Below are 24,240 nucleotides of genomic sequence, written 5' to 3'. Positions count from 1 at the left end.
ATGTTTATTCCGTGCACCTGTACACCTGCTCAATAATGTAATTGTCCAATCAGCCAATCATGTGGTAGCAACTCAATCCATGAAAGCATGCTGGCATGGTCAAGAGGTTCAGTTCAAACATCAGAGTGGAGAGGAAATGTGATCTAAGTGACTTTGACCATGGAGTGACCGTTGGCGCCAGATGGGGTGGTTTGAGTATCTCAGAAACTGCTGATCTCCTGAGATTTTCACACACAACCGTCTCTAGGGTTTACAAAGAATGGTGCAAAAAGCAAATAAAAATAATTCTAGTGAGTAGTAGTTCTGTGTGTGAAAAACTCCTTGTTAATGAGAGAGCTCAGAGGAGAATGGCCAGACTGTCTCAAGCTGACAGGAACTCAAATAACCATGCATTAAAGCAGTGGTGTGCTGAAGAACAACTCTGAACGCACAACACATTGAACCTTGAAGTGGACAGGCTTCAGCAGTAGGAGACCACAGACATAGAATTAGTGGCTACTTCATTAGTTACAGGAGGTACCTAATAAAGTGGTCGCTGAGTGGTATGATGAATTTACAATTTTTCTGGTGACTGCTGCTTATATGATGTTCTGTGCTTGTGAAGTTGCTGCTACTAAGATTTCCACTGCATCCGTGCATATACGGAATTGTGGGTATGACGAACGTGCACCAAGGTAGCGTAGGGGTTGGTGCAACTTTATTACAGCTCAGGTCATCAGAGCTTGGAGTCCCCTGTCTGGAGTCTTTGTACGTCCTCCCTGTGGAATGTGTGGGTTTCCTCTGGGTGCTCCGATGTCCTCCCACAGTCCAAAGTCAGTTGGCCATAGTAAATTGTCCCAGGATTAAGTTAGAGTTAAACTGGTGATGTTGAGGGTTGCTGGGTGGCCACAAGTGCCTATTCAACACTGCATCTCTGAATAAATAAATAAATATAACTAAATTCAGAGAAGGGGATAAGGGTGTATATGCGTTTGTGTACTTACCTCTCACAATTCATGGCGATTTTTGTAGACGAAGAACCACGGGCATTGGAAGAGGGGATGGGAAGGGAAGAGTCAAACAGCATGTTGACTCCGGAGACAACATGAACCAAATTGCAAAACGGGGAAATCAATATAATATGATGAGGTCAGCTTTCTAACCTATTCATGCAATCCCTCAGGCAAAGCTCCAATGTAATTATCTTTCTCCAGTGTGGGACATCCTCCCACTTTGTCAATACCTCAAGGTCAATTTAGTGGTTTTAGCAAAGCATGTTGCTACGTGAGACTTTTCTTAACGATCAAGAATCGAGGTGAGAGGTCGCACAGTGCAGGATAGCATCGGAAATGAGAAATGAAGGGTGAGACAGCAGTAATGATTAAATGGTGTTTCTCAGTATGGTCCAACCACGTGCATGTCATGGTCAATAAAGCCTCTACTTGCTCAGGGGGGTAAAGAAATTTGGCAAGTCCCCGTTAACCCTTACTAATTTTTACTGATGCACCATATAACTGGAGTGAGCTTCCCGTCTAAGGCGTGTCTACGCTTTTCCCTGCCTCTGCAAAGCAGCCACTATAATCAAAGACCCCACCCACCCCGGGCATTCTCTCTTCTCCCCCCTCCCATTAAGCAAAAGATACAGAAACCTGAACATACTTAACACCAAGCTCAAGAAGCACCTTGGAATGCACAACACATTGAACCTTGAAGTGGGTGATCTTCAGCGGCCCATCCCGCAGGATCCAGAAGCTTGAATGGATCTCTTGTATGATAAGATGGATGGTTGGCCTCACAATCCTACCTCATTACGACCTTGCAATTTGTCATTTACCTGCGCTGTACGTTCTTGACAGCTGTTACACTTTATTCTGTTTTGTTATTAGGATGTCAGAGTCATAGAGCACATGGACCATCTAATCAATAAAGAACATTTATTCTGCCTAGTCCCATTGACGCACAGCTGGACCATAATCCTTCTATCCATGTAACTTATCCAAACTTCACTCAAATGTTGCAATTGAGCCCTCAGCCACCAGCTTGTCCCACCCTCCAAATGAAGAAGACCGCCCTCAGGTTCCCTTTAACATTTCACCTTTCACCACTTAGCCCATGAACTCCATTTCTAGTCTCATTGAACCTGATGGAAAAGATTGCTTGTCTATAGCCCTCATAATTTTGCTTACTTCCATCAAGTCTGAGCTGAGCAATGAACATCATTTATGCATACAGTATCTTACACTGATCTCATTCTGTTCTTCCCTACCCCTCACCAACTCTGCCCCCCGCCCCCAGAATCGACCACTCAGCTCCACACTAGTGGAAATCTACCGCGGCCAATTGGCCTACCAACCCATCCACCTTTGGGACGTGGGAGGAACCCACAGCACCAGGGAGAGCCCACACAGACAGCATGGTAGGATTGAACCCAGGTCATTGGCACTGTGGGGTGTCAGGCCTACCAGCTATTCCATTGTTCTGCAGATACCTCAGTCTCTCTCACTGCTCTTGGCAAATCACAGGCAAGAATTTCTCCAGAACAGATGGTTATCTCTACGTTTCTGCTCCTGAGAGATGAGTGTGCAAGGCCCAATAGTGGGGAGAGTTACGTCGTCAGATGAAACATCTGCTCTTTCAAGTAAATCAAAACAATCACGCAGCATAAGGCTGCCAAAAACTGAGGGAGTTAAGCCAAATCTTGTGACCAATATTTATCTCCTCTCTCAATAGCAGATGATTTGGATGCTACATTTAGAAACAGCTTTGCTTCTTCTCCTCTTGATGAGCCCATGAATACCGCCTCATTAACACAAGAGATTCTGCAGATGCTGGGAATCTTGAGTAACAAACACAAAGTACTGGAGGGGATCGGCAGGTCAGGCAGCATCTATGGAGGGGAATAAATAGTCAATGCTGCAGAGCCAGGATTGGGAAGGAAAGAGGCAGAAGCCAGAACGGGAATGTGGGAGGAGTGGAAGGGGTACAAGCTGGCAGGAAAACTAGGTAAAGGAGAAGTTGGTTGAGTGGGGAGCAGAGATGAGATGCGAAGCTGGGAGGCGATTCTTGGAAGAGGTGAAAGTCTGAAGCAGGTGGGGATGATGGACTATGGGAAAAAGGGAATGAGGAGGGGAAGCAGAGGAAGGTGAGAAGAGAAGGGGTATGAGAGGAACCAGAATGGAAGACAGGGAAGTAGGGGCGGGGAAGGGAGAAATTACTGGAAGTTGGAGAAATCGATGTCCATGCCATCAGGTTAGAGGATGATGAATTGCTCTTCCAGCCTGAGTTTGGTCTCATCATGGCAATAGAGAAGACGATGGACGGAGATGTCAGATTGGGAATGGGAAGTTGAATTAAAATGGTGGGCCACTGGGAGAACCTACCTTTTGCGGCGGACAGAGTGAAGGTCCTTGACAAAGCAGTTCCCCAGTCTGCTTTGGGTCTCACCGATATAGAATACTACATCATTATTCTTTCTTTTTGCACTATTTATTTATTTCTATTTTCATAGTAATTAAATATCTTTGCTGTCACAAAGCAACAGGTTTCACACTGATAATAAAAGTATAAAACTGAAATTTGAAATCTTATATCAGCATGTATATAGACTAAGCTTTATGCAAATTTTTACCTGTGCAATGATCCAATAAAGACCATAAGATAAGAGGAGCAGAATTAGGACATTTGGCCCATCAAGTCTGTTCCATCATTTCATCATGGCTGATCCAAATTTCCTCTCAGCCCCAATCTCCTGCCACTTCCCCATATCCCACCATCCCCTGACCAATCAAGGATCTATCAACCTCTGCCTTAAGTATACATAAAGACATGGCTTCCACAGCTGCTTGTGGCAAAGAATTCCATAGACTCACTACACTCTGGCAAAAGAAATCCATCCTCATCTCCATTCTCAAAGGGCACCCGTCTTTTCTGAGGCTGTGCCCTCTGTTCTTAGACTCTCCCATCATAGGAAACATCCTCTCCACATCCATTCCATCAAGGTCTTTCACTATTCAATAGGTTTCAATTATGTCACCCTTCATTCTACTGAATACAGGCCCAGAGTCATAAAACACTTCATATGAAAAGCCATTCAATCCTGGAATCATTTTCATGAACCTCTTTTGAACCTTCTCCAGTTTTAGCACATCCTTTCTAAGATAAGGGACCCAAAACTACTCACAGTACTCCAAGTACTGTGTTTTATAAAGTGTTTTACCAGTGTTTTATAAAGTCTCAACATTACATCCTTGCTTTTATATTCTAGTCCTCTTGAAATGAATGTTAACATTGCATTTGCCTTCCTGACCACCAGCTCAACCTGCAAATGAACCTTTAAGGAAACCTATTCAAGAGCTTCCAAGTCCCTTTGTGCCTCAGTTTTTTGTATTTTCTCTTCATTTAGAAAATAGTCAACCCTTTCATTTCTTCTACTAAAGTGCATGACCATACACTTCCCAACACTATATTCCATCTGCCACTTCTTTACCTATTCTCCTAATCTAAGTCCTTCTGTAGCCTCTCTACCTCCTCAAAACTACCTGCTCCTCCACCTATCTTCATATTGTCTGCAAATTTTGCAACAAAACCATCAATTCCATCATCCAAATCATTGACATTTAACATGAAAAGAATCGAACCCAACAAGGACCCTGTGGAACACCGCTAGTCACTGGCAACCCACCAGAAAAGGCTCACTTTATTTCCATTCTTTGTCTCCTGCCAATCAGCCACTGTTTATCAATGCTAGACTCTTTCCTGTAATATCATGGATTCGTAGCTTGTTAAGCAGCCTCATGTGTGGTACCTTGTCAAAGGCCCTCTGAAAATCCAAATGCACAACATCAACCGATTCCCTTTTGCCTATCCTGCTTGTTATTTCTTCAAAGAATTCCAGCAGGTTTGTCAGGCAAGATTTTCCCTTGAGGAAACTATGCTGAGTACGGACTATTTTATCATGTGCCTCCTGGTACCCTGAGACTTCATTCTTAATCACAAACGAGAAAATTTTCAGAAAATCTGGAAATGAAAGTAATACACATAAGATGCTGGAGGAACTCAGCAGGCCAGGCGGCATCTATGGGAAAAAGTACAGGGAATGCTTTGGGCTGAGACAATTCAATGGGACTGGGAAAAAGAGTTGAGCAGTCAGAGTAAGATGGTAGGGGAGGGGAGGAAGAAGTACAAGATGGTAGGTGATAAGTGAAATAGGGGTGTAAAGAGCTGAGAAGTTGATTGGTGAAAGAGATAAAGGGCTGGAGAATGGGGAATCTGATAGGAGAGGGTAGAAGACCATGGAAAAAAGGAGAGGGGGAGGAACACCAGAGGGAGGTGATGGGCAGGTAGGGAGATAAGTAGAGAGAGGGAAATGGTTGCGAGGGGGACAATTACCAGAGGTTCAAGAAATCAATGTCCAGGATCTCCTGGAGGCCACCCATTCCACTTCTACTTCCCATTCCCATTCTGACATGTCAGTCCATCACCTCCTCGACTGCCAAGATGAGACCACACTCAGGTTGGAGGATCAACACCTTATATTCCATCTGGGTAGCCCCCAACCTGTCGACATGAAGAGCTGATCCCTTAGTGGGCTCAACCACGAGCTGCTCTAAAAAGGCATCTCATAGATATTCTAGAAATTCCCCCCGCCCCCCTTGGAATCCGGCACCAGCTTTTAGTCTCCAGCCCCTTGGTATGAACATTGAATTCTCCAACTTCTGGTAATTCCCTCCCTCTCCCTTCCCCCATCCCACTTTCACTCTGCCTCTTCTTCCAGCTGCCTATCACCTCTCTCATGACTCTGCCTTCCTCTACTACTCATAGTGCTTTCCCCTCACATTCCTTCTTCACCTCTCCTGCCTATCCCCTCCCTGCTTCCCCTCCCCCACCCCTTGATCTTTCCTCTGATTGGTTTTTCATCTGGCTCCTTCCCCCACTCCCCCCACCTTCTTTAAAGGGCCCCCGCCCCCTCCTTCTTCAGTCCTGACGAAGGGTCTCAGCCCAAAACGTTGACTGCTCGTTTCCACGGATGCTGCCCGACCTGCTGAGTTCCTCCAGCTTGTTTGTACGTGTTGATTTGACCACAGCATCTGCAGTGTACTTTGTGTTTATTTTCCCAACCTGCATCTTGAAATCCCCCATGACTATTGTAACATGGCCCTTTTGGCACACGTTTTCTATCTCCCTTTGCAATTTGAAGACCACATCCATGCTACTGTCTGTATGCAATTCCTGCCAGCGTCTTTTTACCCTTGCAGTTCCTTAGCTCTATCCACCATGATTCAACACCTTCTGACCCTAAGTCACTGCTTTCTAATGATTTACCAATAGAGCAACACCACACACCCCCACCCGCCTTCCCGCCTGTCCTTTCAATACAATGTGTTGCCTTGGACATTAAGGTCCCAGTTATAATCTACCATGATTCAGTGATGTCTACGTATCATACCTGCCAATCTGCAACTGTGCTACTTTATTTTGCATACTGCATGCATTCAAATACAACACCTTCAGTCCTGTATTCACCCTTTTCAATTCTGTCCACCTTTTACATTGCAGCTCATCCTGTTGTCTGCAATTTTACCCTATCAACAGCCTCTCCTCTCTACACATCACCTCTCTTTGTAAAAAAGCTACCTCATCTTAGCACTATCATCCGCCTTTCCAACGATACTTCTAGCATTGAAATTTATGCAGCTCAGGACTCAAGTCACACCATGCTCAACCTTTTGATTCCTAACTCTATCTGAGGTCTTACCAGCATCTGCCTCCGAAACTTCTCCACTAACTGTTCTGACACTTTAGCTCCCAACCCCCTGCAACTCTACCTTTCTGCTAGGATGTTCGTCCCCCTCCAGTTCAGGTGCAAACCACACCTCGGTACAGGTCCCACCTTCCCTGGAAGAGAGGCCAATGATCCAAAAATCTTAAGCCCTCCCTCCTGCAACAACTCCTTAGCCACGTATTAAACTGTATAATCTTCCTAGTTCTGCCCTTGCACAACCCTGGAGGTCCTGCCCTTTAACTTAGCACCTAACTCCCTGAACTGCCTATGCAGAGCCTCGTCACTCATCCTACACATATCATTGGTACCTACCTGGACCACGACCTCTGGCTGCTCACCCTCCCACTTGAGAATGCTGAGGACTCAATCGTGATGTCCCAGGCCCTGGCAACCGGGAGGCAACGCACCATCCGGGAATGTCGTTCCCGCCCACAGAATCCCCTGTCGGTGCCTCTAACTAACGAATCCTCTTATTACCACAACGTGCCTCTTCTCACCCCCCCACACCCCCCATGTCTTTCCATTTGAGTCACAGAGCCATTCTCAGACCTTTCCTCTATTAGGTTAACCCAAACAAAGCCCCTTATTGTGAGATCCTGGGACCATGTAGGATGGGGGAAGGAATTCTCCCTACTTATTTACTTAGAGATACAGCACGTTAGCCAGCCCTACTGTCTCAACGAGACTGCACTGCCCAAAAACACACAAATGGTCAATAAACTGACTGACACATACACTATTGGGATGTGGGAGGTAACCGGAGCACTTGATGTGAACCCACTTGGTCACAGGGAGAAACTCCTTGTGGGCAATGGTCGGAATTGAACCCCTGTCACTGGCACAGTGTTGCACTACCATGCAATTTCTCCTGGATACTGAACGGAACCAGAAAATGAGCTGACCTGGAGCGCTTACAGAGCCTCCCGTCACGTACTTACAAGGTGCGAAGCGTTGGCATGTGGTTGAAGCTCGAAACTGGGATACTGCTGATGTTGTTATTATTCAGAGTCCTGGAAAAGACAGAAGTCACTCATTACTGATCCATTTCCTCCCTCTGCCTCTCCTCCTGTTGGGGATTCAGTGACACATAATTGCGGTGGTGTGAGAGAGCGTACTGGAATCTCTGTTCGGTTCGTAGGCTAACCCCTGCAGGCTGGTTCTCCCATCAGTACAGCTCAGTCCCTGGTAAAACCAACTGATTACCTTCCCGTCCACGACTCACCCAGCACGAGATGAGGAACATCCCATGCACTGACAATTTTCAGGCCATGCCACCGGGGACTATTTCGTAACTGCATGGCACTGTATCGTAACTGTGTGGCTCATGTGACTGTATGTACTGTGTTTTGTACCCTGAGACACAAGGGAGACTACAGAAGCAGTAAAGGGCATGGTAATTGTAGGAGGCTTCCTTTTCTTTCTTCGCCATGCCTCGATCACCATATTGTTAATATCGATAAAAACTCAAGCTGTATTATCTGATCATACCTCACACGCCCCTCCACTGTCCCCATTTGCCCCCCCACTTCCTCACTTGATTTTATGTTTCACCTTCAGATTCCAGCATTTTCTCACTATTACCTCTAACCTCCCAGCTTCTATTCCCATTCTCCCCTCCTCGTCTGGATCCACCCTTCACCTCCCAGCCTCTGTCGCTCTTCCCGCTCTTCCTTCCTCCATCTGCTCATCATCCCTCCTCACCTGGATCCACCTATCACCTCTCAGCTTCTATCCCACTTGCCCCTCCTCACCTGGATCCACTCATCACTTCCCTACCTCTGTCGCTACTCCCACTCTCCCCCTCCTCCATCTGCTCATCATCCCTCCTCACCTGGATCCACCTATCACCTCTCATCTTCTATCCCACTTGCCCCTCCTCACCTGGATCCACTCATCACTTCCCTACCTCTGTCGCTACTCCCACTCTCCCCCTCCATCTGCGCATCACCCCTCCTCACCTGGATCCACCTATCTTGCCCAATTTGTTCCCTCTGTTCCCTCCACTTCTTTATACCCACCATCTGCCCTTTTTCTTTTAGCCAGCTGAAGGGTCTCAACCTGAAATGTTGACTGTCTCTTTCCCTCCACAGGTGCTGCCCAACACACTGAGTACCTCCTGCATCAGATACGTTGCTCCAGATTCCAGCATCTGCAGCCTCTTGTGTCTTCTCTGAGACTCTTGGGAATACAGTCTGAAGATCCTTGGGAGAACCAGTTTCCACTAGGGAAACTCCAATGAAGAACTCACATCGGAGGAGAGGTTAGGTAGGCAACTTCATCTCCCCGGGTTTGTACAGCAGATATTCAGGAGAGGAGCTCAACCATGGATTTTCCCATTGTACAGGGGAAGGTCCCTGCTGTGCCCATGATCCATCTCAGGACAGAACCCAACAGTGCAGACCAGTGGAATAGAAAGGACTTACAGAACCTCCAGGCTCCTCAACGCTCGGAACGCCCCTTCCTCGATGCAGGTAATTTGGTTTTTATCCAGCTGCCTGTATGAATAAACAGAAACAGGGAAAGCACCATCTAGTTGTACAATCATAATATTTGTAATGTTCTTCTGGTCAAGACGACGCCAAGCGATTCCTGTGGTTGGATATTGGGTCAGCATGCACTGTGGACGAAGACCAGCAAGGGAAAAGGCTGGTGACCCCTAGGGGTCAGTGGGTCCTGGGATCAAAGGTCCTTCCAAGAAGAAGATACAGGGGCCAGTTGGACAGTTACATACGTACATAGACAGAAACAGTTCAGAGGGATATAGATTAAAGACAGGTAAATGGAACAGAGCGGAGGTAAGGTTTTGGGAATCTGATGGCGGACGTCAGAAAAACATGGACTACCCTACGGAGATGTGGAGCTTAATCAACATCTCAGTGCGAAAGACGTTGGAGAAAACACAGACATCGGTGCTTCCATCTTGTCGATGGAGATTGCGGTCTAGATGGCACTGAACTGCGATGTCCGTCGAGGTCAGACTTAGTTGCTTTTTAGGGTTGTAGGGGTGGTTTTGGGGACTGAGCTGGGGAGTTGGGGCTCAGGCCAGGTTAGGGTTAGAGACAGGGATACTGATGGAGGATAGAAGTCAGACCAGAGTCTAGGTTGCAGCACGCTCCGCAGGCCTGTTATCCACATGGCTGGATGTCAGTTTGGCGAGCGCTGTGTGTCTGTGTGAAGACCACCGAGGACGAGGGCTGGTGAACCCACCCCACCACCAGGTTGGCAAGTGCCCCCACCACATCCTCAGACCTTGTTGGTCATTGACGCAGACGAATCATTTCACCATATGCTTCGATATACGTGTGGCAAATAAAGCTGATCTTTAAAGATCAAGGCACAGAACAAAGTATGGTGTCTCTCACATGGTGTGACAGCTGACTGTTAAGTAAAACACCCCACCTTACTCACTGCAGATGCAGTGATTACACTGGGGCCAGGGTTAATTTATGGGCCATCCAGTGCTTTTATTTCCTGAGGAAAGCCATTGATTTTGTCCTGTATTGGTGCTGCTGTGGGAAACTCATGTTGGCATGGTAACAGTCACTGCGCCACTTGGTACTCACAAATTCTTGATGTCTGTCGCTCCACGGAATGCCTTCCTGGGAATCGCCTGGATGAAATTCTCACTCAGGTCCCTGTGGAAATGTCGGATTTCACGTTACAGTGAGGTACTTGCGGAGTCAGCAAAATCATAAAATGCCTATAGGTCTTGACCGGGAGGCTGCAGTGTTGATGGTTCACAGGGCTGAACCAGTGGCTGGTCTCAAAATAAAGGGTCAGCCATTCAGAGCCAAGCTGAGTAAAAAGCCCTTCACTCAGAGGGTGATAAACATAGAACGTAGCACAGGCTGTTTGGCAAACGATGTTGTGCCAACTTTTTGACCTACTAGAGAGATTTTGATGACAGTGCGAAAGGGAGGATAGGCAGGTGATAGAAAAGAGAGGTGCTCAGTCTGATGGTTTGAGAGGTGTTTATTTTAATGCGAGGAGTATCATGAACAAAGCGGATGAGCTTAGGGTGTGGATCAGTACTTGGAGCAATGATGTTGTTGCCATTACAGAGATTTGGATGGCTCAGGGGCAGGAATGGCTACTTCAAGTGTCAGGCTTTAGATGTTTCAGGAAGGACAGGGAGGGAGGCAAAAGAGGTGGGGGCGTGGCACTGCTGATCAGAGAGAGTGTCATGGCTCCAGAAAAGGAGGAACTCATGGAGGGATTGTCTACTGAGTCTTAGTGGGTGTAAGTTAGGAATAGGAAGGGGTCAATAACTCTACTGGGTGTTTTTTATAGACCACCCAATAGTAACAGGGACATTGAGGAGCAGATAGGGAGACAGATTCTGGAAAGGAGTAATAATAACAGGGTTGTTGTGGTGGGAGATTTTAATTTCCCAAATATTGATTGGCATCTCCCTAGAGTGAGGGGTTTAGATGGGGTGCAGTTTGTTAGGTGTGTTCAGGAAGGTTTCTTGACACAATATGTAGATAAGCCTACTAGAGGAGAGGGTGTACTTGATCTGGTATTGGGAAATGAATCTGGTCAGGTGTCAGATCTCTCAGTGGAGATCATTTTGGAGATAGTGATCACAATTCTATCTCCTTCACCATAGCATTGGAGAGGGATAGGAACAGACAAATTAGGGAAACGTTTAATTGGAGTAAGGGAACTGTGAGGCTATTAGGCAGGAACTTGGAAGCATAAATTGGAAACAGATGTTCTCAGGGAAACGTACCGAAGGAATGTGGCAAACGTTCAGGGGATATTTTTGTGGGGTTCTGAGTAGGTACATTCCAATAAGACGTGGAAAGGATGGTAGGGTACAAGATCCATGGTGCACAAAGGCTGTTGTAAATCTAGTCAAGAAGAAAAGAAGAGCTTACAAGAGGTTCAAAAAACTAGGTAATGATATGAATCTAGAAGATTATAAGGCTAGCAGGAAGGAGCTTAAGAATGAAATTAGGAGAACCAGAAGGGGCCATGAGAAGGCCTTGGTGGGCAGGATTAAGGAAAACCCCAAGGCATTCTACAAGTATGTGAAGAACAAGAGGATACTACATGAGAGAATAGGACCAATCAAGTGTGACAGTGGAAAGGTGTGTATGGAACCGGAGGAGATAGCAGAGGTACTTAATGAATACTTTACTTCAGTATTCACTATGGAAAAGGATCTTGGCGATTGTAGGGATGACTTGCAGTGGACTGAAAAGCTTGAGAATGTAGATATTAAGAAAGAGGATGTGCTGGAGCTTTTGGAAAGTATCGAGTTAGATAAGTTACCGCAGACTGGATGGGATGTACCCCAGGCTACTGCGGGAAGCGAGGGAGGAGATTGCTGAGCCTCTGGCAATGATCTTTGCATCATCAATGAGGACAGGAGAGGTTCCAGAGGATTGGAGGGTTGCAAATGTTGTTTCCTTATTCAAAAAAGGGAATAGGGATAGCCCAGGAAATAATAGACCAGTGAGTCTTACTTCAGTGGTTGGTAAGTTGATGGAGAAGATCCTGAGAGGCAGGATTTATGAACATTTGGAGAGGCATAATATGATTAGGAATAGTCAGAATGGCTTTGTGAAAGGCAGGTCATGCCTTATGAGCCTGATTGAATTTTTTAAGGATGTGACTAAACACATTGATGAAGGTAGAGCTGTAGATGTAGTGTATATGGATTTCAGCAAGGCATTTGATAAGGTACCCCATGCAAGGCTTATTGAGAAAGTAAGGAGGCATGGGATCCAAGAGGACATTGCTTTGTGGATCCAGAACTAGCTTGCCCACAGAAGGCAAAGAGCGATTGGGTCATTTTCTGCATGAAGGTCGGTGACCAGTGGTGTGCCTCAGGTATTTGTTCTGGGACCCCTACTCTTTGTGATTTTTATAAATGACCTGGATGAGGAAGTAGAGGGATGTGTTAGTAAATTTGCTGATGACACAAAAGTTGGGGGATGTTGTGGATAGTGTGGAGAGCTGTCAGAGGTTACAGTGGGACATTGATAGGATGCAAAACTGGGCTGAGAAGTGGCAGATGGAGTTCAACCCAGGTAAGTGTGAAGTGGTTCGTTTTGTTAGGTCAAATATGATGACAGGATATAGTATTAATGGTAAGACTTTTGACAGTGTGGAGGATCAGAGGGATCTTGGGGTCCGAGTCCACAGGACACTCAAAGCTGCCACGTAGGTTGACTCTGTGGTTAAGAAGGCATACTGTGCATTGGCCTTCATCAATCGTGGGATTGAGTTTAAGAGCCAAGAGGTAATGTTGCAGCTATATAGGACCCTGGTCAGACCCCACTTGGAGTACTGTGCTCAGTTCTGCTTGCCTCACTGTAGGAAGGATGTGGAAACCATAGAAAGGGTGCAGAGGAGATTTACAAGGATGTTGCCTGGATTGAGGAGCATGCCTTATGAGAATAGGTTGAGTGAACTTGGCCTTTTCTCCTTGGAGCAACGAAGAATGAGAGGTGACCTGAGAGAGATGTACAAGATAATGAGAGGCATTGATCGTGTGGATAGTCAGAGGCTTTTCCCAGGGCTGAAATGGCTAACAGGAGAGGGCATAGTTTTAAGGTGCTTGGAAGTAGGTACAGAGGAGATGACAGGGGTAAGTTTTTTACACAGAGTGATGAGTGTGTGGAATGGGCTGCTGAGTGATGGAGGTGGAAACAATAGGGTCTTTTAAGAGACTCCTGGATGGCTACATGGAAGTTAGAAAAACAGAGGGCTATGGGTAAAGCCTCGGTAGTTCTAAGGAAGGGACATGTTCAGCAGAGCTTTGTGGGCCGAAGGTCTGTAGGCTTTCTATGCTTCTATGTTCTACTCCAAGATCAAACTAACCCTCCCCTCTTATATAGCCCTCCATTTTTCTTTCATATATTGTGCCTAAGAGTTTCTTAAATGCCTTTAGTAGTTCTGACTCTACCACCACCCCTGGCAGCGTGTTCCACACACCCACCACTCTCTGTGTAAAAAAACTACCGCTGACCTGTCCCCTACACTTTCCTGAATCTGAATCAAAAAAGGTGCAGGAGCTATGATGAGGCAGGTTCTGAGGACGTACAAGAGGTCGGTTCATGACTCTCATAACCGCGGTAAGGAAGCTGCCCTGGAGACCATTCTCTGGCCCTTTACCAGTCTGACTCATAGTGAGATCACATGAGGGTGAATTATCAATGATCACAACCCCAGTTTAATCAGCCCCTCGTCGTAATGCATATACTCTCAGCAGCCATATTATTCGGTGCCTCCCATACCTAAAGTGTCCGCTCAGTGTACGTTCACCCACATCAGAGGTTGATGTGTTGTAATGTGTCTTTGTTTGAGTCACTGCAGCCATCTTGTCAGCTTGAACCAGGTTGGCTATTCTCTTCTGATCTCTCTCATCAGCAAGGCATTTTTGCCCACAGGACTGCTGCTTACTGTATGTTTTTTGTTTCTCACACCATTCTCTGTAAACTACTTGTGAAAATCCCAGGTGATCAGCAGTTTCTGAGATACTCAAACCACCTCGTCTGTAACCAGCAACCATTCCACGATCAAAGTCACTCAGGTCACATTTCTCCCCCATTCTGATATTTGGTCTGGACATCAACTGAACCTCTTGACCACGTCTGCATGCTTGTATGCATTGAGTTGCTGCTACATGGTTGGCTAATTGAGATATTTGCATTAACGAACAAGTGTACAGATGTACCTAACAAAGTGGCCTCTGAGTGTATTTCTAAAGCAGCGTTGGAGGGAAGGTTGACTGTGTACGCAGAAGAGAGAGGAACAGTCTAAAGGTTAGACAAGGATGTGTGAGCAGAGGCTGCTGTGCATCATAAACCCGGCAGAGTTTGGATTAGCTCATCTCTGCAGCAGCCTCAGATGGTGTTAAGCCTCATTTCCTTTTCTCCGAGGTGTGTTCTGCTCTCTCCCCAGGTATTCTCGACAACCGCAACACTTGTTCCCCTCTCGTTAGCGTTCACCCTCGTTTCCAGCATGCGACTGTTCCACGGAAGCCTGGTTTATCTCTAGCAGGGAAGGGAAATCGTTGGATCGGACTGACGAGGCTGAGTCTGATCGCACGCTGGGGCTGGAGGTGCCCACTCTGCTCAGATTCAGCCCCAGTCCTCTCCAGGAACACGGCCAAGCCATGATGAACACACACAAATTACTGGAGGAAATCAGCAGGTCAGGCAGCGCCTATAGAAGGCAATAAACAGTTGACGTTTCAGGTTGAGACCCTTCATCAGGACTAGAAAGGGAGGGGGCAGAAGACAGACAAAGGTGGTGAGGAGGGGTAGGAGTACAAGCTGGAAGGTGACAGGTGAAGGCAGGTGAGGTGGAAGATGGGTGGGTGGGGGAGGGAGGGATGAAGTAAGAAGTTGGGAGGAGATAAATGGAAGAGTTAAAGGGCTGAATAAGAAAGAATCTGGTAGGAGAGTACCTATCCCCCTTGACAATTTTATCCTCTCCATAAGCGCTACCTGACCTGTTGAGTTCTCTTAGCATTTTGTATGTGTGGCTCTGGATTTCCAGCATCTGCAGGATCTCTTGTGATAACGAAGTCCTGAGCGGCGCTATGCAAATGCAGAAGCGACTTCTTTAGCTTCAGGACCAAAATAATGCCCCCTTACAGACAGCACATTGCATGGCGTTCTCATCTGCCCCAAATATTCCACAGATTAAGAACTGGAGATAGACATTAATTGACGTTAATGCAGAGGAAACCTCTGGAAGATAGACAGCTCCTACATTAGCCGGAGCTGAAGAGGCAGAAGGTTTTGTTGCTAATTGACTATTCAGTGAGAGCACGTAATGTATATTATCAGTGAGGCTAATTGCATGTGACAGTGGGACCCTGGGGTGTCCGGTTATTTTTAACCCTCTGTGATCCAAGGCTGTCCACCAGATTTGACCTTAGGCTCCATCAAATGGCAGATCCCGCAGCCAGTGACCAGGGTCATTTCTGGGTTTAGGGATCTACGCTCAAGGAAGAGTTTATAGAAATAAGGCTGCTTTCAGAACAGGCCCTTTGGTCCACAATGTTATACCAAACAATTTAACTAACAATTAAACATATACTGTAACTAAACTTATTCCTTCTGTCTGTATAAGGACAATATCCTTCCATGTTCTGCACATTCATGTGCCTATCTAAGAGCCTCTTAACTGCCTCTGTCGTACCTGTCTCCACCACCTCTGGTGGCACATTCCAGGTACCCACCACTCACCAAGAAGAACATGCCTTCTTCACATCAGGGAGGAGGTAGCGGAGCCTGAAGACCCACTCCCAATGTTTTAGGAATAGCTTCTTCTCTTCTGCCAACAGTCCATGAACTCACGAACACAACCTCATTATTAAATCTTAAGACCATAAGACATGGGAGCAGAATTAAGCACTTAGCCAATCAAGGCTAAACTGCTATTTGATCAATTTCCTTCTCAACTCATTCTCCGGCCTTCTCTCTGTAACATTTGACCCTCACTAATTAATAACATACCAACCTCAGCTTTAAATATACCCAATGACTTGACCTCCACAATCGCCTGTGGCAATGAATTTCAGATTCGCTACCCTCTGGCTAAATAAAGTTCTCCTCATCTCTGTTCTAGAAGGACAACCCTCCATTATGAGGCTGTGCTTTCTGGCCACTATTGGAAACCTCTGTGACATCCACTTTCAATATTTGTTAAGTTCCAGTGAGATCGTCCCTCATTCTTATCAACTCCAGTGAGTGCCGGGCTGGAGCCACAAAATGCTCCTCATACATTAACCAGTCTTGTCAAACCTCCTGTGGATCTTCTCCAATGCCAGCAGATCCTTTTGATGTGGGGCCTAAAACAGCTCACAATACTCCAGAAGTGACCTGAGTAATACCTTAAAAAGTCTCAGCGTCACATCCTTGTGTTTATATTCTCAAAATGAATGCTGATATTTCATTTGCCTTCCTGCAAGTTAGCCTTTAGGGAAAGCTGCTCGAGGACTCCCAAGTCTCTTTGTACATCTGATTTTGTATTCCTTTCTTTTGCACTGTTTATTTTATTTTTGGTAATTCTATGTATTTGCATTGTACTGCTGATGCTGATGAACAAATTTCATGCCTTGTGCTGGTGATGATAAACCGGATTCTGATTCTGTCTGTCTCGTTGTTCGTTCCCGTGGTGTAAGTGCGGAGGCGACATCAGCAGTCCACCAGCCTCACTGACAAGTGAGTCACAGCGATGCACTTAAACACGATTGTTTCAGAGAGGGAGGTGAAGAAGGCTTTTGGCCCGCTTGTCTTCATCACTCAGGGCGCTGAGTATGTCATGTTGCAGCTGTGCAAGATTTGGTGAGGTTGCATGTTCAGGTTTGGTCACCCTGCAACAGGAAGGATGCCATTAAGCCGGAAAGAGAGCAGAGAAGAGTTACAAGGAGCAGAAAAGGAAGCTACAGGCCAGTACTTTATTTCTTGGCAACTTAGAAAAGTGCGTGAAAACAAGTGCTTTTCCCCTGGAATCAGGAACCAGAGTGCAGAGATTTAAGGCAAAAGGGACAAGACTTAAAGGAGTCCCGAGGGACAACTTTTGTACCAGTGCATGTATGGAATACGAGGAAATGATTAGGGCAGGTACAATAACAACATTTTTAAAAACATCTTGTAAGGTACATGGATAGGAGAGGTTTAGAGAGATAAGGTTCAAACTTTTACGGATGGGACCGGTTTAGATGGGCATCATAAGCAGAAGAGATCTGACAGATTATGGAAACCTAGCATAACACACACAAAATGTTGGAGGCACTGATGAAGGGTCTCAGCTCAAAACGTCATCTGTTTATTCCCCTCCATAGATGCTGCCTAACATGCTGAGTCCCTGCAGCATTTTGAGTGTGTAGCTTAGACAGGTACTGTATCTTGGTTGGCAAGGACAAGTTCAGCCAAAGAGCCTGGTTCAGTGATGTATTCCTCGATAGTTCTGACTGAACCTTGAATCCTGAAAAGACAAAGTGTTTTTAAGAGAAATAAACAGGAACGAAGTGATAGAAAATGAAAGAGCTCAATAGAGAAACATCAGGATAGAATATAGAGACTAAAAGGGGAGAGGCAGCAGAAGAGAGGATTGTGAGATGGAGAGGTGGGTGGCAGAGTGAGAGATGGAGGGACACAAAATGAGCCAGAGGGAGAGAGAACAGCAAAACAGAGAGATGGAGACAAAGAAAGGAACCTTTCCCTGGGCAGGGAGTGTGTTAGGCTCTGAGGTCAATTGCTTATTCCAGGCCGACTGTCTGACCTGGGGACCTGATGCCCTCTTTAGTGTGATGTGGGAACAGCCCAGAACCACCTGGTGTCACCAGAGATATCAGGAGCCCCCTGCATCCCCTCTGATGCAGTGGGTGGGGAGATCAAATGGGCTCTGGCTGGAGGGAGTGCAGGGGAACACAGGGGAGCACTAAGGCCATGGAAACACAAAACTCTCTGTGTGGGAACAGTCCTAAGGCTGTGGAATCATCTGGATATTGCAGAACTAAGACCAAAGGATTTCTACTGGGCAAGGTGATTAAAGAGTGTGGGGCCAAAGGGTTGGATGATGTTAGAATGTAGAAAAGAACAACTCAGTACAATATACGATGTTGTGCTGACATCTTAACCTACTCCAAGGTCAATCTAACCCTCCCCTCTTACATAGCCCTCCAGTTTTCTTTCATCCTTGTGTCTGAGTAGGATGCTCTTAAATGTACCTAATGTATATGCTTCTACCACCATCCTGACAGGGCATACCACTCTCTGCATAAAAAGGCAACCCCTAACACCCTCTCCATTAACTTTCCTCCAATAAACCTAAAATTACACCCCCTCGCATCAGCCCTGGGGAAAGTCTCTACCTGTCCACTTGATCTTATCAGCTTGTTCACCTCTGTCCAGTCAGCTCTCATCCTCCTTCACTCCAAAAGGAAAAGCCCTGACTTACTCAGCCTCTCCTCGTAAGACGTGCTCTCCAATCCAGGCAGAATCCTGGTAAGTCTTCCCTGCAGTCTCCCTGGAGCTTCCACGTCCTTCATGTAACGAGGCGGCCAGATCTGAACGCCATGCTCCAAGTGGTCTGGCCACCCTATCCCAGTAGCATGCCAGCTGCTCTGCCCGTGATGACAAGAAACTGCAGAGAGCTGTGGACTCAGCCCAGCACATTGTGAAAATCGACCTCCCCTCCTTGGACTGTGTCTGCATTTCTTGCTGCCTTGGTAAAGCAGCCAACATAATCAAAGACCACACTCCCCCTAGACGTTCTCTCTTCTCACCTCTTCCGCAGAACAGAAAATACAAAAGCCTGAAAGCACATAACACCAGGGTCAAGGCCAGCTTCAATCCTGCTAATACAATACCCTGGACTCTTGACCTCACAATTTATCACCATATGGCCTTGCACCTTATTGACTGCATGCAATGCCCATTCTCTGTAACCATAGTATCTCATTCTGCATTCTGTTCTTGTGCTAGCTCAATGCATCGATGTGATGAAATGATCTGTATGGACATAATGCAAGACAAAGTTGTTTTACTGTACCTTGCTACATGTGACAATAATAAACCAATTTACTAACGTTTCATGTTCTTTCCCTTCATCTCGTTTATGTCTCTGTTACTCTTTTCATCTCTTTGACTCTATAATTCTCCACCTCATTTAATTTCTAATACCTTCATTTTTTACCTGACCATTTCCTTTTCTCTATCTCATAGAATCATAGTCGCAAAGAGGACTGCAGCACAGAAATATGCCCTTCAGCCCATCTAGTCCATGCTGAACTATTAATCTGCACAAGGACCATGGCCCTCCATACCCCTCCCATCCATATACTTGTCCAGACTTCTCTTAAAACCAAATCTGCATTCACCACTTCCACTGGCAGCTCACTCCACACTCACATCACCCTCTGAATGAAGAAGTTCTCCCTCGGGTTCCTTTCACACTTAACATATGACCTCTTAACCATATAACAATTACAGCATGGAAACAGGCCATCTCGGCCCTTCTACTCCATGCCGAACGCTTACTCTCACCTAGTCCCACCAACCCGCACTCAGCCCATAACCCTCCATTCCTTTCTTGTCTATATACCTATCCAATTTTAAATGACAATACCGAACCTGCCTCTACCACTTCTACTGGAAGCTCGTTCCACACAGCTACCACTCTCTGAGTAAAGAAATTCCCCTTCATGTTACCTTTAAACTTTTGCCCCCTAACTCTCAACTCATGTCCTCTTGTTTGAATCTCTCCTACTTTCAATGGAAAAAGCCTATCCACGTCAACTCTATCTATCTGCCTCATAATTTTAAATACCTCTACCAAGTCCCCCCTCAACCTTTTATGCTCGAAAGAAGAAAGACCTAACTTGTTCAACCTTTCCCTGTAACTCAGGTGCTGAAACCCAGGTAACATTCTAGTAAATCTCCTCTGTACTCTCTCTATTTTGTTGACATCTTTCCTGTAATTCGGTGACCAGAACTGTACACAATACTCCAAATTCGGCCTTATCAATGCCTTGTACAATTTTAATATTACATCCCAACTTCTATACTCAATGCTCTGATTTAGTTGTTCTAGTATGTTCTAGTCTCACCCAAATTCAATGGAAAAAGCCAGCTTGCATTTAAAACCTACATATACCCCTGATAATTTTGTATACCTCTATCAAATCTCCCCTCATTCTCCAACACTCCAGGAAATAAAGTCCTAACCTATTCAACTTTTCCCTAAAACTCAGGTCCTCAAGTCCCAGCACCTTCCTTATAAATTTTCACTGTACTCTTTCAATCTTTTTGATAACTATCCTGTCGGTCAGTGACCAGAAATGCACACAGTACTCCAAATATGGCCTCACCAATATCTTGTACAAGTTCAGTATAACATCACAACTCCTGTTCTCACTGCTCTCACTTTCTGTGTGTGTGTGTGTGTGTGTGTGTGTGTGTGTCTCTCTCTCTCTCTCTCTGTCTCTCTCTCTATCTCGCTCACTCTCTCTTGCACTCTCGCGCTCTCTCTCTCTCTTTCCCTTCCTCTTGCTCATGCTCTCTCTCTCACTCTTTCCCTCCCTTCCTCTCTCTCCCTCTCTCACTTTTTCTCTCTCTCTATTTCTATTTCTTCCCCCCCATCTCTCCTCCTTTCTCTCTCTTCCCACTCCCTCTCTCTCACATACAGTCTTTATTTCGATCTCTCTCAGCCTCAGCCTTGCTGCCTGCCTGTTTACATGGCTGAGCCCCACAGAGGTCACAGCCCTTAGAGGACAAAAGACGCACAGCTGCCGACCCCCTCCCCTAACACACACAAGCCCCCTCCCCTGCCCATGGTGTTGACGGAGAGGAGGGAGCAGCTGCTGTACTCCAATATCAGCTACGTTCAACTCATTGTCGACCGTGAAACTTGATCGACTTAAACAAAGCACCCAGCAAACATTTTTACATTGGGAAACAGGTCAAGTAGATTAACCCTTTGGGCTCTCCTACTGCTTCAGGGTCAAGGAGATGGCATTGTCCCTTGGAATATAACACCATTTTGGGATGTAATGTTGAAGTTATATAAGACGTTGGTGGAGCCTAATTTGGAGTACTGTGTGCAGTTTTGGTCATCGACCTACAAGAAAGAGTCCAGAGAAAATTTACAAGGATGTTTCCAGGACTTGAGAACCTGAGTTACAGGGAGAGGGTGAATAAGTTAGGAGTTTATTCTCTGGAGTGTAGGAGAACAAGGGGAGATTTCATTGAAGTAGACAAAATTATGAGAGGTATAAATAGGGTAAATGCATGACTTTTGCCATTGAGGTTGAGTAAGACTAGAGGTCATGGATTAAGGGTGAAAGGTGAAATGTTTAGGAGGAACCTCTTTACTCAGAGGGCAATGAGAGTGTGGAACGAGCTGCCAGCAGATGTGTGGATGCAAGTTTGATTTCAATATTTAATAGAAATTTGGATAGGTACATGGATGGGAGGAGTATGGAGGGCTATGGTCCATGTGCAGATCAATGGGATCGATGAGACTAGGCAGATTAATGGTTCAGCATGGGCTAGATGGGCTGAAGGGCCTGCTTTGATGCTGTAGTGTTCTATGATGCTACGACCATGTTTCAACTCCAGGTCATCTGCGTCCCTCTTGACTCGAGAGGGAGGAGGCACCAAGAAAGGAATGTAGTGAGGACTGAAAGCACAAATGGGCAAAGTGGGAGGATGAGGGCAAGACTTGATTTATAAACGGGCAGGGTTGGGACACCCGGGAAATGGGCCGGGTTTGTGGAGACAGCTCCATAACGGCAGATGAATGCATTTCAGTTGCTTTAAAAATCAGCAGCACAGAGGGGCAGGGGGAAGAGCCAACGGCAGAAGCTCCAGGGACCTGCGTTTGACCCTTCCCTCTGGAGCTTGCACACTCTCCTTGTGACAGCGTGGGCTTCCTCCAAATGCTCTCGCTTCTTCGTACATCCCCAGGAGGAGGCACAGGTTAGTAAGTTACTTGGACATTGTGAATCGCATCTAGTGCCCTAATATGTGAGTGAGGGGTAAAATCTAAGGGGAGGTGTTGGGAATGTGGGGGAAATATGTATAGTAAAGGGAGATCAGAGGTAAGTTTTTTACAGAGGGGAGTGGGTGCGTGGAATACCCCGCTAGCATTGGTGGTAGAAGTAGATACATTAGGAATGTTTAAGAAACTCTTAGTTAGGCACATGGATGATAGAAAAATGGAGGACAGGTTAGATTGACCTTTGAGTCCGTTAAAAGTTCATGACAACAGCATGGGCTAAAGGGCCTATTCTATGCTCTACAGTTCTAACTACTGTGTGATAAAATGGGTTGGGGTAAAATTGATAAAAGAATGGTCAGTACAGACTTGATGGGCCGAATGGCTGGTTTCTGTGCTGTACAAAAGCACAGGGGAAGTGAAATTCTTCAGGAGGGAGAGAAAAAAAACATAAGGTTTTTTTTAGGCTGCATCAGAGCTAGTGGAGCGAGAGGCTGGGGATGGGAGGTGGGTGGGCGAGGGGGCGGACAGGGGAGGGTTAATGTCTCATTGCTTTCTGCTGGCGACAAAGGTCCAACGGTAAATAGACTTAGACCACCCAGAACTCGTTTGTAAGCCTCAGCCTACTGGTAGATGGAACATGAAATGACCAAGATACTAATACACAAAGTGGACAGCTGTGACAAATGGATTTCCACGCGCGCGAGTGGAAGATGGTTGAATAAAAATGGAAAATGATTAAAACAGTGAACTGTCCGAGCAGATTATTGTACTGAGGATCCAAAAGATGGGGATTGGGTTGGGTTAGGAGGTGCGGCCAGATGATCCTGAGCATAGCTAGAAAGTAGAACAGGACAGCACAAGGACAGGCCCTTCGGCCCATAATATTGTGCTGACCCACTGTATATAAACAGAGTCATAACCTTCAAATTTGCTTTTATCCTTGTGCTTATCTCAGAGCCTCTCAAATGTCCCTCACACACAGTATTGGCTTAGCCAACAAACCCACCAGATCTTTCCAGGTACCTATCACACTCCTCGCCCAATCTGACCTCTGGCATCCTCTAAACTTTCCTCCATTCACCTTGAAATGATGTTCTCTGGCATTAACCATTGTCACCCTGGTAAAAAGGCATTTGCTGTCCACTCTATTTATGCCTCTCGTGGTGTGGTGCCCCTCTATCAAATCACCTCTCATCCTCTTCACTCCAAAGAGAAAAGCCCTACCTTGCTCAACTTATCCTCATAAAGCTTGTCTCTCTAATCCAGGCAGAATCCTGGATGCTGTTAGAAAGCTTACACAGCTTTCCTATAATGAACTGAACACAGTATTCCAAGTGTGGTCCAACTCGAGTTTTATAGAGCTACAACATTACCTCACAGCTCTTGAAATCAATCCTCTGATGCTAACCCGTGCTGTCCCTGTCCTGGGAGTGTGTGATGGGACAGTGTAGAGGGAGCTTCACTCTGTATCTAACCCGTGCTGTCCCTGTCCTGGGAGTGTGTAATGGGACAGTGTAGAGGGAGATTCACTCTGTATCTAACCCGTGCTGTCCCTGTCCTGGGAGTGTGTGATGGGACAGTGTAGAGGGAGCTTCACTCTGTATCTAACCCGTGCTGTCCCTGTCCTGGGAGTGTGTGATGGGACAATGTAGAGGGAGCTTCACTCTGTATCTAACCTGTGCTGTCCCTGTCCTGGGAGTGTGTGATGGGACAGTGTAGAGGGAGCTTCACTCTGTATCTAACCCGTGCTGTCCCTGTCCTGGGAGTGTGTGATGGGACAGTGTAGAGGGAGCTTCACTCTGTATCTAACCCGTGCTGTCCCTGTCCTGGGAGTGTGTGATGGGACAGTGTAGAGGGAGCTTCACTTTGTATCTAACCTGTGCTGTCCCTGTCCTGGGAGTGTGTGATGGGACAGTGTAGAGGGAGCTTCACTCTGTATCTAACCGTTGCTGTCCCTGTCCTGACGTGGAATTAGAATGTGTGGCCACATCCCATTCCTATTCTGATAT

At 46.2% G+C, this 24,240-nt stretch overlaps 1 protein-coding gene across 3 annotated transcripts in view; it reads right to left on the bottom strand.

Annotated features, from left to right (window-relative positions):
* LOC132379362 (slit homolog 1 protein-like) overlaps positions 1–24,240 on the bottom strand; it is a 308,706-nt gene that overhangs the window by 196,642 nt on the left and 87,824 nt on the right. For all 3 annotated transcript variants that reach the window (XM_059947126.1, XM_059947124.1, XM_059947125.1), the window contains exons 5-7: positions 10,324–10,395; positions 9,184–9,255; positions 7,699–7,770 (exon numbers count right to left, since the gene is read on the bottom strand). In XM_059947126.1, coding sequence (XP_059803109.1) covers positions 7,699–7,770; positions 9,184–9,255; positions 10,324–10,395 — 216 coding nt within the window. The remainder of the gene's footprint in view (positions 1–7,698; positions 7,771–9,183; positions 9,256–10,323; positions 10,396–24,240) is intronic.

Source organism: Hypanus sabinus, chromosome 22 (genome assembly GCF_030144855.1).
Source record: "Hypanus sabinus isolate sHypSab1 chromosome 22, sHypSab1.hap1, whole genome shotgun sequence".
Lineage (NCBI taxonomy): Eukaryota > Metazoa > Chordata > Chondrichthyes > Myliobatiformes > Dasyatidae > Hypanus > Hypanus sabinus.
The sequence above is the reverse complement of the archived record's forward strand: the minus strand, read 5'-3'. Positions and strand labels throughout refer to the sequence as shown.